Source organism: Neofelis nebulosa, chromosome 16 (genome assembly GCF_028018385.1).
Source record: "Neofelis nebulosa isolate mNeoNeb1 chromosome 16, mNeoNeb1.pri, whole genome shotgun sequence".
Taxonomy (NCBI): Eukaryota; Metazoa; Chordata; class Mammalia; order Carnivora; family Felidae; genus Neofelis; species Neofelis nebulosa.
The window spans coordinates 62,775,462-62,793,561 of NC_080797.1; the positions used below are offsets into that span (position 1 = coordinate 62,775,462).

General features: G+C 37.5%; 1 protein-coding gene across 2 annotated transcripts in view; it reads left to right on the top strand.

The window, feature by feature from the left end:
- GOSR1 (golgi SNAP receptor complex member 1) overlaps positions 1–15,130 on the top strand; it is a 47,602-nt gene extending 32,472 nt beyond the window's left edge. For both annotated transcript variants that reach the window (XM_058704967.1, XM_058704968.1), the window contains exons 7-9: positions 2,197–2,226; positions 9,497–9,579; positions 13,150–15,130. In XM_058704967.1, coding sequence (XP_058560950.1) covers positions 2,197–2,226; positions 9,497–9,579; positions 13,150–13,274 — 238 coding nt within the window. In that variant the 3' untranslated portion in view covers positions 13,275–15,130. The remainder of the gene's footprint in view (positions 1–2,196; positions 2,227–9,496; positions 9,580–13,149) is intronic.
- The last annotated feature ends 2,970 nt before the right edge of the window (positions 15,131–18,100 follow it).

Here is an 18,100-nt window from a genome sequence, read left to right on the forward strand (position 1 = left end):
TTGGTTATTCAGAGTCCTTTATGACTCCTTATACATCTTAGGATTGTTTGTTTCATTTCTGTAAAAAAAAAAAATGCCACTGGAATTTTGATAGGAATTACATTGAATCTACATATTGCTTTGGACAATATGGACATTGTAATAGTATTAATTCTTCCAATCCATGAGTATGGAATATCTTTCCATTTATTTGTGTCTTCTTCAGTGTTTTTTATTAATGTCTTGTCATTTTCAATATATAAGTCACCTCCTTGGTAAAATATATTCCTAGGTACTTTATTCTTTTCTATGCAATTATAAATGGGATTGTTTTCTTAATTTCTCTGATAGTTCATTATTAGTGTATAGAAACAACCGATTTTTGAGTTATGAATTTTATATTCTGCAGCTTTCTGAATTCATTCTAAAGTTTTTTGATGGAGTCTTTAGGGTTTTCTATATGTAATATAGATATAATTATAGATATATATATTTCTATGTATAATATTCAAATTTGGATACCTTTTATTTCTTTTTCTTGCCCAATTGCTCTGGTTAGAACTTCTAAAACTATTGAATAAAAGTGGCAAGAGTCGGCCTCCTTGTTTCTGATCTTAGAGGAAAAGCTTTTAGCTTTTCATCATAAATGATACTAGTTGTGGGCTTGCCATGTACATAACATTTATTATGTTGTGGTACATTTCCTCTGTACATGCTTCGTTGAGAGTTTTTATCATGAATGGATGTTGACTTTTGTCAGATGCTTTTTCTGCATCTGTTGCGATGATTATGTGATTTTCATCCTTCATTTTGTTAGGGTGGTGTATTCCATTGACTGATTGTAAATGTTGAACCATCTTTGCATCCCTGGAATAAATCCCACTTAATCATCATGTATGATCCTTTTATTATTATTATTATTATTATTATTATTATTATTTTAAAGTTTATTTACTTATTTTGAGGGAGAGAGTGTGAACAGGGAAGGGACAGGGAAAGAGAGAAAGAGAGAATACCAAACAGGCTCCATATTGTGAGCACAGAGCCCGACACAGTGCTTAGTCTCGCGAACTGTGAGATCATGACCTGAGCCAAAACCAAGAGTTGGATGCTTAACTGAGCCACCCAGGTGCCCCTTTTATGGTATTTTTAAAGCTCATCTTTGTCACCTAGTTCATGCAGTAACTTAGGTTTCCTATTATGAAACCTCAAGTTATTTTATACAGTGAACCTAGAAATTCTTTTGGATAGAAGCAGTTGGAAGAAAATATGCAAATATTGAGTTGAGAACCTGCTGTGCACCTTGCATGTGCTGCGCAGATGCAGATGTTTAGGAGTTAGTTTTCCCACTTTCTGCTGTAAAGCAGCACCTTTATACCAGTTTAAATACCTATAAATTCCTCCCTAAAATAGAGTTGTTTGTTTCCAAGGTCTGATGCATAAAGGCAAACATTGTACAGATCAAAGGTGCATTTAGTATCTTTATTCAGATTCTTGAATTGTAAATTTTGTAAGCTGAAACTTGGTTTCGTTTCCAAAACAAAAAACTATTTCCCCAAAATGGAAGGAACTTTAAGGTATAAATAATTACTTCTTATAGGCATCAGAACTATATTTCCTTATCCTGCCTCAACAAGTTGGTTGTAATTCTGAAGTTTTGAATAGATGGTGGTGACAAGTTTGAGCTATCTAGATTAAAGAAGTTTCATGTCTTTATGCGGTCATTAAAACTGTTCTGTCTTAGGTGCCTGGGCAGTTCAGTCAGTTAAGCATCTGACCGGCTCAGGTCATGATCTTACGGTTTGTGGGTTTGAGCCCCGCATTGGGCTCTGTGCTGACAGGTCAGAGCCTGGAGCCTGCTTTGGATTCTGTCTCCCTCTCTCAGTCCCTGCCCCACTTGCACTCTGTCTGTCTGTCTCTCTCTCTCTCTCTCTCAAAAATAAATAAACATTTTTTAAAAACCCTGTTCTGTCTTTAGTCATCAAGTATCTCTGTGAAAGAAATAGATTTAAGCTAACAAAAGTAAGATGAAAATTATATATGTGGATAAATAAAATTTATTTCGGGGACCAGAATATACTCCAGATGCTTTCAAAAGTCTGGGTATTCTGTTTGTATAAATGTCTGAAAAATTATTCTCTAAAATGTAGAAAAATTAAGTACAAGTTTTAAAATGCTTTAATAATTCCAGAATTTTAATTTCCATTTTATTTGCAGCTCAGATCGTCTGATAGAAGAGACAATAAGGTAGGAAAAAAAATTTGTTTTACTCTATTGTTTTTTGTTTGTTTGCAACATAAGTGAACAGATCAGGTTAACCCTGTAACTAGGGTTAAAGTTCATTTATCATCCTTAAAGATGGGAATTTCACTAGATTGTGATGAATTTTTACTGTGTCTTTCACTTATAAGAGACATTTGAAGCACAAAATATTTGTTTCCAGAATTAGTAGAATTAAGCTGACTTACCAAGGTTAATTTTTCTGATTAATTCATACTCAGTACTTTCAGCTTCAGTCTTTTTATTCTTTTTTTTTTTTTTTCAAAGGAAAACCATCTTAGACATGTGATTTGGTGTATATACCATTTATGTAGATTGGGTTTCAGTCACAGCAGCTGCGGAAAATGTGCTGCAGTAATATTTAGTATTATCTGTAATAACACTGAAGTAGTTTATTGCTTAAGGTAAGGGACAATTATGTTGGTTTGAACTACTTAATTCTCTAGGTTTGGTGAATTTTTAGATACTATCTTGTGATGGTAAAAAAGTAAATGAACTAGATATGATCTCTACAGTTAGAATTCAGCAATGTTTAAAGCATTTTTCGGGAAAGGTGTAATGAAGTACATGGAAACAACAACAAACATGTACTCTTACTGTAGGCCTTGGTATTGTCTCAAATGCTTTACATGCTTTATTTTATTTAATTTCTTTAATGACCCATGAAATAAACACTGTGCAAAACAAAAAAGAAATTAAGGTAAGTAATTTGCTTGTGGTGACATGATTGATAAATTGTGTTCAGGATTCAAATGCTCAAACCTGAATCTCTGTAATTCTAGGACCAGAGCTCTATCTAAGCTACTACTGTATTTCCCACCTTGTAGAAAGTGTACAAGCTTCGGAGTGTGGTTTGGTTTGTGCTACTTATCAGATATCTGTTCTTGGTTAAGTTACTTGGAGTCTTCATTTTCTTATGTGTTCAAAAACCGGGATTGATGATCATACCTCCCTAAAAAATCGTTGTGAAGATGAAAGACAATGAGTAAAATGCCTAATACAATGCGTGAATGATACTAGGTAATCTGTAAGTGGTAGCTTTGTCAGGGACGCCTGGGTGGCTCAGTCGGTTGAGCATCCGACCCTTGATTTTGGCTCAGGTCATGATCCCAGTACCTTCTGATATTTCAGATTTCAGGAAAATTCCAGTAGTACAGAGAATTCCCATATACGCTTCACCTGGATTCCCCACACGTTAACAGTTTGCCGCATTTGCTTTTTCACTTTTTGTTTTTTGAACTACCTGAAAATAAATTGCAGACATGATGCCTCTCTACCACTAAATATTTCTTTTTTTTTTTTTTTTAATTTTTTTTTTTTTAACGTTTATTTATTTTTGAGACAGAGAGAGACAGAGCATGAATGGGGGAGGGTCAGAGAGAGGGAGACACAGAATCCGAAACAGGCTCCGGGCTCTGAGCTGTCAGCACAGGGGCCCGATGCGGGGCTCGAACTCACGGACCGCGAGATCGTGACCTGAGCCGAAGTCGGCGCTCAACCGACTGAGCCACCCAGGCGCCCCATCTACCACTAAATATTTCATTGTTCACATTTTAAGTATGCATTTGTATTGATACAGGCTCATGGATTCTTATTTTATTTAGTAGATTATAATGTTTCTATCATTATTTAATAAATTATAATCTCTTATAGTAATGTGTAGTTACCATATCTGGGGATTTTGTTTAAATTGCATGCATTGGGTTGTCCATCTGGGCAAAGGTTTTGCAAAATTGCCTAATTGTCAACTGAAATATTTTCCTTGTGATTCCTTCCCTTTCAACAGCACATAAAGTAAGATAGCATTTGCTAAGGACTTTTTACTTAAACTTTCTCTACAATCCTTTTCCTTTTTTCTTCCTTTTTTCCCCTCTTCTTTCTGCCTGATCTTCTTTGGGCCAGGCTGCCTTAATTAAGCTTTTCAATTCAAAGCTGGCCTATTTAAGGGCTGGTAATATGAGTATAAAAAATTTGGAGTACTTCCTAGTATAGGAACATTTGAGAACCATTGAATCACTGCTACTATTATTTTGCTAGGTAAAAGCAAAATAATATAATTATAAGGTCTTTTATTTCACTATTTCCCTTTATTTCAAAATCTGGTAGATATCACAAGTAAAATTTTATTGATTCTAAAGCTAGTTATGATTACTTATAGATAATATAAAATTTAAGTGTCAGATAATTGTTTTTGCATATTCTATATGTAACAATTTACTTTTTACTCTTGGAGATAAAAATAGATTTTAAGAATATGTACACAACTGAATATAGACTCTGGCATCACTTAATTGAAAAGAACTGATATTTTTAATATTAACTTATTCTTAAGCTTTAAATGTATAACTGATATTGTCTGTTGTTGAAAAAATAAGTGTCTGAGTTTAGTTCACACAACAGGTAAGACAGTTCCAGTAAGCACATCAATGATTTATCATTTTAAAAGCATTATATATTATTTGGAGCTTATGTTTTGCCTCTGAGTATTTGACCCTTGAAATAACAACAGTCTAGATTTCACTCAGCTTGACTCCAGATGATGCAGTGAGATGGGAAAGTATGTCTAGATATACTTTGTGTGGTACTGGCAATCATGCATATTCACCAAGATAATAACATAATGTATGATGATAATATCCATTCTCCAAGGAATACAAAGTGCTTTGTGGAAATTATTTTTTAATCTTCTTTATCTACTTCTGAGTCAGAGTGCATGGGAGATAGTGATAGTCCCAGTGTAAAAAAACAGGCATATATGATTCAAAGATTGCTTTCAGATGCTCAGCCTAGCTTTAAATGAAATTGTGTTACTTTATATAAGACCATAATACCTGTTTTAAAGTACTTTATAAATTTATATTAAAACAATCACATTTTAGGGGCACCTGGGTGGCTCAGTTGGTTGAGCATCTGACCCTTGATTTTGACTCAGGTCCTGATCCCAGGGTCATGGGATCAAGCCCCATGCTGGGTTCTGTGCTGAGTGTGGAGCCTGCTTAAGATTCTGCCTCTCTCTCCCTCTGCCCCTCTCCCTCGCTGGCATGCATGCTCTCCCTCTCTCTCTCTAAAACAAAATAGAGAAAAAATAAAGCAGGGGCACTTGGGTGGCTCAGTTGGTTAAGTGTCTGACTCTTGATTTTGGCTCAGGTTCATGGTTCATGAAATTGAGCCCTGTATCCAGCTCTATACTAACAGCACGGAGCCTCCTTGGGATTCTCTCTCCCCCTCTCTCTTTGCCCCTCCCTCCTCCTCTGAAAATAAATAAACATTAAAATAAATAAATAATTTTTAAAGCCTCATTTTAAATACCTTATATTTTATCATAGACATACACTTAAGGGAAAAATTATGAATAAGAACTAATGATGCAGGGGCACATGGATGGCTCAGTTAGTTAAGCATCTGCCTTGGGCTAAAGTCATTATCTCATGGTCCATGGGCTCAAGCACCACATCAGGCTCTGCACTGACAGCACATACCTGCTTAGGATTCTCTCTCTGTCCCTCTCTTTGCCCCTCCCTGACTAGTGCTTTCTTTTCCTCTCAAAACAAATAAGTAAACTTAGAAAAAGAAGCTAATGATGCAAAAGGACGTTGTTATTTTGGACTCTTCTTGCGTTCTTTTCGTTCTTTGGATCTAAAATTCAGTGTAAAGTTAACATTGTCTGTTTCCTTCTATTTTAATCTTGACTGGTTGTTCTCTAGACCTGCCATCCTGCACTGGTCCTGGGATGCTCTATCCCCATTACCTTAAAATGACCTCCATTTTTTCTTTAATGTTTGTTTATTTATGAGAGAGAGCGGGAAAGAGAGAGAATCCCAAGCAGGCTCCACAGTGTCAGTGCAGAGCCCGACTTGGTGGCTTAAACCCACCAACCATGAGATCATGACCTGAGCCAAAATCAAGAGTCGGATGCTTAACGGACTGAGCCACCCAGGCACCTCAGTGACCTCCTTTATTGGATCACTTATTTCTTGGATTTGGTGTCTTCCATAAACTCTTAGTTTATTCCCTCATTATGCTGGACCACGTTCTTCAGTGGTTTCCTGAGAAAGAACAGGAGGTACAACTTTTGGACTTTTCACATCTATTCTTGATTCATTGTTTAGCTAAGTTAGGAATAATTTTGAAATTTTGGATGACATTGTTTGCAGTATTGTTTTTAAGTTCAGTGCCAGTTAAGATTTCTGTTCCTTTGTATGTGATGAGCCTTTTTCCTCTGGAAGCTTTTAGGATTATCCCTTTTTCCCTATGCTTTTGGTGTTTTTTAACCTTATCATGCATCTTTTCCAGTTCGTTGTACTGGCCATTGGATGAGTTCCTACAGTCTGGAAACTCCTCTTCAGTTCTGAGACATTTTCTTAAACTGTCATTTTCCCGCCTCCTTTTTCACTGTTTTTGTTTTCTGTTTTTTTGGTTTTAATTTTAAAAGGTAACATGTTGGGCTTTCTGTTCCTTTTTTTACCCTTTCTCCGTTTTCCACTTATCTTTTTTTCTACTTTCTGAGGGGTTTACTCAGTTTGTCCTTTTGAGATTTCTGTTACACTTTTATTTCCATTCTTTTTTTAAATTTATACCGGCTCTTTTCTCAGTGGTGGGTACACTCTTACACACACGTACACATACACACACACACACACATACATTTATGTCTTTCATGGGTGTGATACCTTCTTTCTCTCTCTGAAGACATTAAATATAATTCAGTTTTAGAGTTTCTTGAACTTCTGTTATTGCCTCTGTTTCCTCAGACTCACTTTTCTGTTTGCTAGTTTTTATTTGGATCTCTGTTAGAGGCTCTTCTCAAACTTGTAGTGATTCTTGATTCTTTGTTCATATTTAAGGGTGAGGCTCCAGAAAATCCAGTAATTGGAAGCTAGTTCTCTGTACATGGGTGGTGGGACTTGCCAAGTAGTAGGCCTCACAATGGATGATCAGAAAGGGACCTGGTTGTTTTGTGGGGAGCTTCAAAATGTCAGGATCTTTAAGGTCTCTTTTTCTAGGTTAGATCTTCTACTGAACTGGGGGCAGTCACCTGACTGTGTTGTTCAGGGAAGATAATTTAGGGGTCTGGCAATTCCTTGCACAAATTTCCATTTTTAGCCCTATTTCACAGTTTTACCTTCAGAGATACCTGATCCCTTTAAATCTTGATCTTTTCTAGGATCTGGGAAAAACTTTTATAAATCATGCTTAACTCCTAGCGGTACTGAGGCAAATAACTACAGTAGATTTGGCGCTGATAATGTTATTCACGTTTCTTCATCACTCAGGTGGAATTCCTGTAATTTTCTTTGTGAGATAGGTATAGTTTAGAAAAGTACAGTGTTCTTATTTTAGCAATTTAAATCATTCTAAAATGTAAAAAAAGTTCATCTGGTAGTGTCCCTCCATTCCTATCCCCTAAGTAACTTGTATTCACTGACAGTTGTGTATCTTTCTAAATACGTTCTCATTGTCATACAAACATATACAGTGATGTTTTATTGCTTAAAATAAAAAAGGATTCATACTTTACACATTCTGTGGCTTGCGTTAATTATTCAGTGTATCATAAACATTCCTCCAGTTTAATGGAAATAATGCCAACTTATTCTTTTTAATAACCAAATATTATTTCATAGTTTCGTTTTATCATAATCTGTTAAACCATTCCAATGTTGTTTCCATTGGGGGGTGTTTTTGTTTGCTTGTCTCTTATTATTCCAAACAGCGCTCTAATATATATCCTTTGATCTGTCTCCCCACACACTTTTGTTTCTTCTTTGCCTTCTCAAATCTTGAAATTTCAGTTTTGATATGTCATTTGCTTAGAGTACTCCTAGCATTTTCCTCCAATAGGATACCTGGTCTTGGCTGTTCAAGAGTACGTTCAGTCAGCTCCCAGATAGGTCAGGCTATTAGACCCCTAAGCAGTGCATACTAGGTGGTAGTGGGTGCCCCAGCAGTTTTTTCTTCTTCAGGGCTGGGCATCACACCATCTGATGGACTGTCAGCTCCTGGCTCATAGGTTTCTGTGGTTGTGTGCACCACCCTTTACCAGCTACAGTTCAGTGCATCACTGTAGCTCCTGTACACGCACGTCCATATCTTCCATTGTTGGGTTCCTTAGGGTGAATTGAAACCTAGGGCTTTGCCCCAGGCTTGAAGAAAAATCTCGTCTTCCCTGCCATCAGTTCCTTGGTTCTTCCCTTGCTTGAGAGAGTATAGCCTACCTGGCTTTCTTCCTTGGATATTTCAAAAGAATGAGGGATCTCAGATGGACCCCTCCCCATCATATCTGCCTTTGTTCATGTGTTCCTCCATGGAGGAAGTTGGACCAGCGATATGGTCAGGAATTTGTGCTCTGATCATTATCTTCCCAGAATCTCTTCATCTCTGTTGCTTTTTTTTTTTTTTCAACGTTTGATATATTTTCAGAATTATTCAAGGACATTCTGTTTCCTATTGTTTTTTATGTTATCAGTATCTATAGCTTTCTCCTGTGTGTTATATATAAAAATGGGTACTGACCTGTCCTCTAGGATTCTAATGCCCAGGGAGATAAGACTGTTGAAGTTAATCCTGGCATGAAAGCAAAAAGATATTAAGTGAGATTCTTTTAAACAGGACATCAGAATAGTCACATGGAAGAGACTATAGTATAGTCTGTAAGAGAAGGGACGTTCCCCCATCTCTTTGAGTCATTTAATGAATGCATAACCTTTGTCACCTGGCTTGGAAACCCAGCATAATGTTGCATGTGTCTCCTAAAATCTGCCTAGATGGTTCTCAAGTAGAATTCTGGAACATAATCTTTTCATAAATTAAGGGCTGGTTATATATGGGTATTTTGTGATGTGTTAACGCTTTTGGTTCTTTTTCTATGATTAAAATTTCCTACTTCTCTCTCAACAGTTTTCCTGATTAAAGTTATTTTTAGTAGCTGGCCCCTTTCAAAACCATTTTAAGAAGCTTTTGTAATAGGGATTTCTCTGTTATTTCATTTGTTACTTTGGGAAAAATCACAGGAAATGGCCTACTGTCCAGAAAGACATCAGAAGATAGCAGTAGGGATGGAGTGGACATTCAGGAAAAGACAGTGGGAAGGTGACTTGGGAAATGATTTTTTTTCCTGCCTGTGCTTTTCAAGATGATGTTGCCCATCTTAGTTTTCTCGTCACTTTTAAGAATATGATGGATCTGCGCAGGATAATCTTAAATGCCGATGTAATTATCTTCTCTTTTCCCCCTTCAGCATTGCTATGGCAACAAAAGAAAATATGACTTCACAGAGAGGAATGTTGAAGTCAATTCAGAGCAAAATGAATACTTTGGCCAGTATCCTTTCTGAAAGTTTGAAATCTCTAGGTTTTTGAGGTGGGGGTGGGGGTGGGGGTCTATGTGTGTGCTTTTTTGGTTTTGGTTTTGGTTTTGGTTTTGGTCAGGTTGCCATCATCAGTAGTGGTTGAGAGCATCAATAGTTACATATGAATATGCCTTGCATTCCTACCTTATAGAAGTTGATACTGTTTAGTACTATTTGTAAAAGATTCTACACCAGAAGTCTGACATTAGTAGATTTAGAAAATTATAAATATGAATTTTCAAATTATTTTACATTTTAAAAACTCCTGGGGTGCCTAGGTTGCTCAGTTGGTTAAGCACCTGACTCTTGATTTATTTCATCTCAAGTCATGATGTCACTGTTGTGAGATCAAACCCGGGGTCAGACTCCACACTGACAGCATGGAGCCTTACTTGGGATCTTCTCTCTCCCTCGCTCTCTGCCCCTCCCCCACTCACGCTTCTCTCTCCCTCCCTTCCTCTCTCCCAAAATAAATAAATGTTTTTTTATTTTTTTTAGTTTTTTTAAAATGTTTTATTATAGAGAGACAGAACATGAGCAGAGAAGGGGCAGAGAGAGAGGGAGATACAGAATCTAAAGCAGGCTCCAGGCTCTGAACTGTCAGCACAGAGTCTGACGCGGGGCTCAAATCCACGAACCATGAGATCATGACCTGAGCCAAAGTTGGATGCTCAACCAACTGAGCCACCCAGGCACCCCAGTAAAACTCCACAGTATATATTATTCTTACCTCAACATCATAAATTATATGCTTTTTTATTCTTTCTCCAGTTTGAAGAATAAGTCAGTGTCAGATGCTTAGAAAGAGAAGGAAGGAGACAGCCATACATGTAGATGAGTTGTAACTGCTGTTAGAGTATTTTCATTGTGATTCGTTATGCACAAGCTGAACATTAGAATAGATTCTCTGCTTGTTAATTGTGACCTCTACATTTTTAATTCTTGAGTTTCCTGATTTGAATTAGGATTACTAATGCTAACATGAAACCCAATGGGGAAACTGGGAAGCCTGCTACTCTGAAACATTTTGTTTACTCTCTGAGAAGTCAAGACTTTTAGAGAAGAAGTTTCCTTCCCCAATTAGTAAGGGGAAGGGCCTAAAAAGTTGAGTACCTTCTGGTCCTAGGTAATTTTTTTTTAAGTTTATTTATTTTGAGAGAAAGAGAGAACATGAACAGGGAAGGAGCAGAGAGAGAGAGGGAGAGAGAGAATCCCAAACAGGCTGCACACTGTCAGCACAGAGCCTGACACAGGGCTCGAATTCATGAACAGTGAGATCATGACCTGAGCCAAAACCCAGAGTCAGCCACTGAACTGACTGAGCCACCCAGGCACCCTGGTCCTAGATAATTTAAGGTCACTTTTAGTTTGATACTTACTTCCCTAAGGAATATCCTGAAGTGTATTTTGTATTTTCCAACTTTTTGTGAATTTTGTTCCTGTTTTGTCACCCTAAAGTGCAAAACAACATATCCATAATTGTTTATATTTTATATAGGGCTGTACAGTTTACAGAGTACTGTTATATACATTGTATCATCTTGCCATTACCACAAATTATAATAATTCTGGAAAAATGTGTGTTCAAAAACAAATAAAATGTGTGTGTTAGTTGAGACTCCATAGAGAGTAACAGAAACCTCATTTAGACTGACTTAAGGGGGGAAAGGAGGGAATTAATTTGTTCATATTTATCTAAAATTCAGGGGTAGAATTTAACCTAAGGCATGGCTCAATTCAGGAGCTCAGATTTTATTGTCAAGAATCTGCTTTTCCTCTCTCTTTTCCCCCTACCTACTCCATCTCTTATTTTTGCTTTCTTGTGATTGGCCTCATTCTCAAAGAGGTTTTCTCCACATAGTGATAGAGATGGCTAGAAGAATCACCTTCTGCCAGTTAAAAATCCCCATGGAAAGGGGGTCTTTTCTACCAGCTGTAATAAAAGTCCCAAGAGGACTGTAGTTGCCCCAGCTTGAGTCACTAGAAGGGAATATTCTTTCTGGCCAATCCGAGTTTATAAATATACCTGATGGCAGAGGACAAGGTCAGCCTACACTATTACATGGACTGAACTAGATTATTATAGAAGGAGAGAGAGGGGGGCTTCTCTAAAGGTAATATGCCCATTATAGACAGAATTCCCTAGTGCCAAAAGTATTCTAAGGGGATTATTGATTCTTTACGAAGCAAGAAAAGATTAAGCATTTGTTCTATATGAGATTTGTACCTTGTAAAAGTTTTTGCCTATTATTTCATGCTGCTGCTGCTTCAGTATTTTTAAAAATTATTTCTGCAAATTTTTCTCATTAATTCAAAAAACACATTAATGCCTACAATATGTAAAGCTCTGTTCTGGATAGGGAAATTCAAGATTAGAAGATAACATGGTCCTAATCATATAATATGTAGAATATATAAGTGTACAAATAAATATAGTCCCTGCTGGGCGGTTTAATTACAGGAAAATGCAATAAGGATTCACAGAGTGGAGGTATTATTCTAGCTCTCTAGTATTGTAGGTGGTTTTTGTCCGTGATTTTCCTGACTTTGATAAAATACCTATATTAACAAAGAGGAGGCACCCGAAGGTATATTGTCAGAAATGCAAAACAGGGGCACCTGGGTGGCTCAGTTGGTCTGACTCTTGGTTTCGGCTCAGGTCATGATCTCATGGTTCATAAGTTCGAGCTGCATGTCAGGCTCCACACTGCTGGTGCAGAGCCTGCTTGAGATTCTCTCTTTGCCTCTCCCCCCCCACCCCTTTCTCTCGCTCTCTCTCAAAGTAAATAAACTTTAAAAAATGCAAAACAAGTTAGGATGCACAGGCATGTGCTTTGGTCTACAACATACAAATAAGAGTATGAAGATATTTTGAAATACTAAGTAAAATATAGCTGTGACTGCTTTTTTAAACCTCTAAAATTGGAAATTTCCTATCTTTTTTTATGTTTCCTAAGTAGGACAGCTAGAACGGTGTAGCCCCCTTACCTACCATATCCTATCTACTGCTGCAAAGTAAACTAAAAAATTTAAATAATTCACCAGTGACTGATTTATTCAGACCCTAGAGTTGGTTGCCACCACCTATTGCCTGATTCCATGGGGGTTATCACCCTTTGAGGAGAGGATCAAGAACTCAGAACTCTTCTGGCCAAACTTCTCACTTTCCTGAGAGAAGGGGTTTAGAGAGAGAAAAAGAGAGAGAAAGGAAAAGAGAACAGAATAGGGTGTTGTTAGCAGTGGTATTGGCTGTACTTACACCTCCCTGCCCTGCAGAGTCCCTCTGTTCCTAAGCTCACTACCTCCCACCCTGACCCCAAGCCTGGTTGTAATTCCTCGGTTGGTTTGGGACCTTGAGCAGTAGGATGTTCCCAGTTTGGGTATGTGTTTTTTTAAAGACTCCCTCAGTGTAATTTTCTTCCTCTGTATTTCTTCTCATTATGTATTGTTTCTGGACTCCACTGATCTCTATTTTTGTGACCCCTGTGACTTTTCACTAAAGAGGCTTCTTCAAATATGACCTTAATAAAGATTTCCCAAAGATCGTTTTCCTGCTGTGAACAGCCTGATCCAACGAATCAATCTTAGGAAACGGCGAGACTCCCTCATCCTGGGCGGTGTTATTGGTGTCTGTACCATCCTATTGCTGCTGTATGCTTTCCACTGATGGAACATCTCCAGGGACTCTTGACAACCACCACTTTCACACCCTGATCCGGAATAAGGAAAAATAGGAAGGAGAAGTTGATTGTCCTGATGATTAGCCTGACCAACAGGATTAATTCAAGACTGATGGTGATGGACTCTGTGATACGGTCAGGTTGAGCTGAAGCCACAGTTTTCCTGTGCTATCTTTTCTAACACACATTTCCTTCTGTTTTTAGTTTAAAAAAAAAAAAAAAGTTTTCAGTTGCTTTTGTCTTCCCAGGAGGTAAGTAAACCAATCAGAAACAGAGTTTCTATGCTTCAGTAATAGTGTTGAAGGCTGATAACAAGCCAGGTCTTATAGCTGGACTCCAGAAAACCAGGTTTCTCTATCTATATCCAAAGACTGTTTTCCTTTCAGCCACCAGATTGGGTTGTGAATAAAAATAGTTCTTGTCCTTTTATTTTACAGTCGTGAAGAGAAATCACAAGTCATTTCTTGATAAGCTGTGCTATAAATTTCTACTCTGTGCCCCTGTTTTGGTATTCTAGAAAAATTACATTTTTCACAGGTTCTTTGAGATGCTAACAGGTCAACTTCAACACAGTTGAGGTTGTCTGAAACAGAAGACAAACACTGCAAGAAAAGCTTTTTTCTTCCTCTTTTTTTAAATTGTATGCACACTGGGATTAACTATATTGCTGGAAAAGCATTGAGAATAACAGGCTTTTTTGTCCGTCCTTGTTTTCATGTTTTGTTTATTTCTTCCATTGGATTAATACTTGCTACTATGAGAAAATGCAATCTCAGTTCTACCATGGTAAAAGTAACTAACAGCCAGTGTCTGTCAGTGCCCCCAACTATTCCTCATCATGGCAGGATTAACCCTGAGTGAGGGGACTGCTCAATTTTCAGTGAGATCTGTTCAGCAAGCCACATGTAAAAAGACATTGATTGAGGGGTCACCATCCAGATTATTCCATTTGTAAATGCTCCATGATTTATGAGCAAAAGTTCAAGAAATACTGCCTAATGTACCAGGAAGTCTGTGTTTTATGAAAACCTACTCATTCCAAATCTGTTAAGCTTTCCAAACATCCAGAGAATGGTTTTACTGTTGAAGGTGCATGTGACAGAATCTATCTGTATCTGCACCTGTCTTCTACTACCATCCCTGGACGGTAACAGAATTTTAAACCACCCACCAGAATTCTTTTCAGGTTTAACCATTTCTCCATTTCTGTAAACTTACAACTTATTCACCTGAACTACCACAAATAGTTTGAAGACATCAACATCTACACTCCTCACCAAGAAAGAAGGTTGCTCTTCACCATTGGAATGGACTCTGGTATTTATAGTATTGACCTCAGACTGTGCCACAGGGAATAAAAGGATATGAGCATGTAGTTCTTAATGATATCACAGTGCATCGGTGATGACATTCAGGTGAACTTGATACAAGAGCTGATGGCTATACTAACCCCTGGTCTGGTACAGAAACTGAGAGCTTTTTCATTCTGTTGTCAAAGTTTTATTATGTTCTGGGTATGAAAGCCATTGGATACATTTTTTTAAACTATGGGGTTTATTTTTCTAAATATGGGTTGATTGATCAGATAACTTGATTGGGGATGCCCTGAAAAGAAAGTCTAAGTTTTCCCAATGTAAATCTTAAAGGATCAGAGAAGTTCATTTACTAAATTCTCTGTTGGGAGAACAAGACTGTTCTCCCCTGACACTTTATTATCTTTGATTTTTCAAAGGGCCTTGATTGGTGGTTGTGCCTCAGCTAGAATTTATGGGACTTTCATTGCTATATGGTTGGCATTTATAAAATCTGAAGTATCGTAAATAAAGTTATTTATTTAATTATACTACCAGTCTTTTTTACTGGTCTGATTATTTGGTATATTCATTAAAGCTGATTGTGTGAGAGTAAAACTAGGGGCTGAGCTGCTTGCTGCACTGAGCAAATACTTTTGATGGCTGATGAGCCTTTCCTTTAGGGTAATGCTTAAATGAAGTAATAGAATTATGTTGGTTATTTTCTTTATGAAAATAAACTAGTTCTTCCAAGGAAGTTGATAAGGCTTGGTATAAGATGTTGGTGTCTGGTAGGTCTGACTAACCTCCCAGTGCTATATAGCCCATAGTGAGGTGACCCAGGGCCAAATGTAGCTAGCCAGGACAGGGCTTGTCCTTTCCTCTTATGGTTCTTTCATTTGCAGAAAGAAACCCTGGAGTAAGGAAATAGAAGTGTGTCATTTACAAAAAGAGGATTTGGATCCTGTGGTAGCTGATTTGAACTCTTTCAGTTTGGTGCCATTTAACTTTTTTTTGTTTTTTTTTTTTTAACCAGATTGGTTTTCCACCTTTTCTTCTGTCCTTACAGACCTGTTGCCAGGCTCAGGGGCCAACAGTAAGTTGCCTGTCAGAGCTGGGAGTTCAGGAAGGAAGTTTCCTCTTAAGGGAAGTTATTCTTCCTTGGCCATTGTCATATAAGGGACCTTTTCCTTTGGGATTATCTTAGTAATAATTCAAAACTTTCCGTTTCACTAAGAAGTATGAAAAACCACAGCAACAAAAAGGACAGACTTCCCAAAGGTATACTTCTAAGATTTTGTCTTAATGTGAGCTAAGATTTTGTCTTAATGTGAGCTGATGACTTTAGTTAGAAATGTTTAATTTATTACTAAGTTCAAACCCTGACATCCCAGTGCTTCAGGTGATCTGTCCTGGCTATCTCTACAATCTTCTTAGTGTTTTCAGTGATGCTGAAGGATTCCCTGTAACCTGTATTGCTCACCCTTTATTTTTCTAATGTTAGAAAAGGGCTTTCCTTCTCCACTATTCCTCTCTCCTTTGTACCAAAATTCACTTGTACAGAGAATGCCTCTTTTTTTCCCTACTACCCAGTACTCAGATGAGGTGTGGAAGTAAAATCCTAAGAATTGGACAAGTGAAGAGAGGAAACATCACGCGGGCACTTTTTTGTACCTGAAACCAAATATTTACTTTAGTTCTTTCCTATTGGATGCTGAGTACATCTGAATAGGAAAATGTACTTATTGAGCCTTTTGATGTAATAATGACTTTTGGCCTCTATGGAATTGAGGCACCTTGGACTTGCATTCCCACCATTAATGTTTTCTTCACTGTTAATAATCTCAACCTGATGAAAAGGACTTTAAAGAACTGGACTAACCTTTTTGGTCTTCTAATACCTCATGTTTGGTCATTAGCCAGATACGATATTTTTGGAAATTGACCAAGTTTTCTAACTTGCCGTTGAGGGTAAATGGCCATGTCTAGGATTAGTGCTGAAGTTGGTAGCAAATGTAATACTTAGAGAACAAATGGATTCTACCCAGAAAATTAAAATGATTATGTTCCATTCTCCTTTTGGGTTAGAGGTTATTTAGCCTGGTTTCTACAAAGACACAGCGCTTTTCATCATGGTCTTTCTAAACTAATCTTGTTATTTTTTTTATAGACGTGCATATTCTTAAGCGTATATGGGGAAAGAAAATAAGGAAGGACTAAGTGACTCTTAAGGATGTTTATTGGATAAAAAACTGAGACAAAGCTGAGCCGTGTCTTGAGGGATCATTCTCATTTTCTCTGTCCTTAGTGTCTCACTTCAGTACCAGAGTATTTTTATCTGTCCACATCCTGTTAGCTCTTAGAGAGGGAGGGACATCCATTCCAGTCACACTTCGCCATGATAAAAAATGTTTCCTCATGAGGAATGCCAATACAGATTTTTAAAAATCTATTCCAAATGCACTTTCTAATTTTTTTTTGCTTTTAAAATGGCTTCTTGGAACCAGATTTATTGTATTTGTACTTAATTTTTGTTCTCATCTAAATGCATTTTCTGACTGTATAGAAGAAGCTTTGTTATGTAATTTAATAATAAATTAGAAATCTAAATGGTTGTGCCTGTGGTTGTTTGTATTGAAGCCGCACCATCGAGGCAGTTTGCGGTAGTGATTATGGAATCTTTGCTGTCAATAAGTATTTCTCATCATGTCCTAAAACCCCGGGTGAAGAAGTGCTGAGAAGCTGCCTATCACCTGTTGTTCAGAAACATCATATGACTATTCCACTGATAATTTAGCCCACGGGATGCAGGAGAACCTCTTACCAAAATAAAACTTCAGAAGGTATGATTGGGAGTGTAAAATTGTAGAATTTAGCAAGATAAACAGGTTCTTACCCTCCCTAAATAATGGCTTTTTATCCTATAGACCAGAACTTGATTCTCTACCCCACCAGAGAATTTGAAAATCCCTCATCTTCCATTACCTCTCCACGTGTTTTTATTCATGTTTTCTTCATCTTTTTTTTTTAAGTAATGGTATAATTGAGATAAAATTCACATACCATAAAACCACCCTTTTAGGGTGTACTGATGGGTTTTAGTATGTTAGTTGTACAACCAGCACGACTAACTTCAAAACATTTTCACGGGGCGCCTGGGTGGCTTGGTCGGTTAAGCGTCTGACTTCGGCTCAGGTCATGATCTCACGGTCCATGAGTTCGAGCCCCGAGTCAGGCTCTGTGCTGACAGCTCAGAGCCTGGAGCCTGTTTCAGATTCTGTGTCTCTCTCTCTCTCTCTGCTCCTCCCCTGTTCATGCTCTGTCTCTCTCTGTCTCAAAAATAAATAAACGTTAAAAAAAAAATTAAAAACAAAACAAAACATTTTCATCACCCCAGAAAGCAGCACTGTTCCCATTAGCAGTAACTCCCCACCCCACTCTCTGTCCTTTTTATCTGACCAGACTGTTCTTACTGATTTGGCCACCCCAGTTTTTCCCTCTCATCCATTCACATGGCTTCT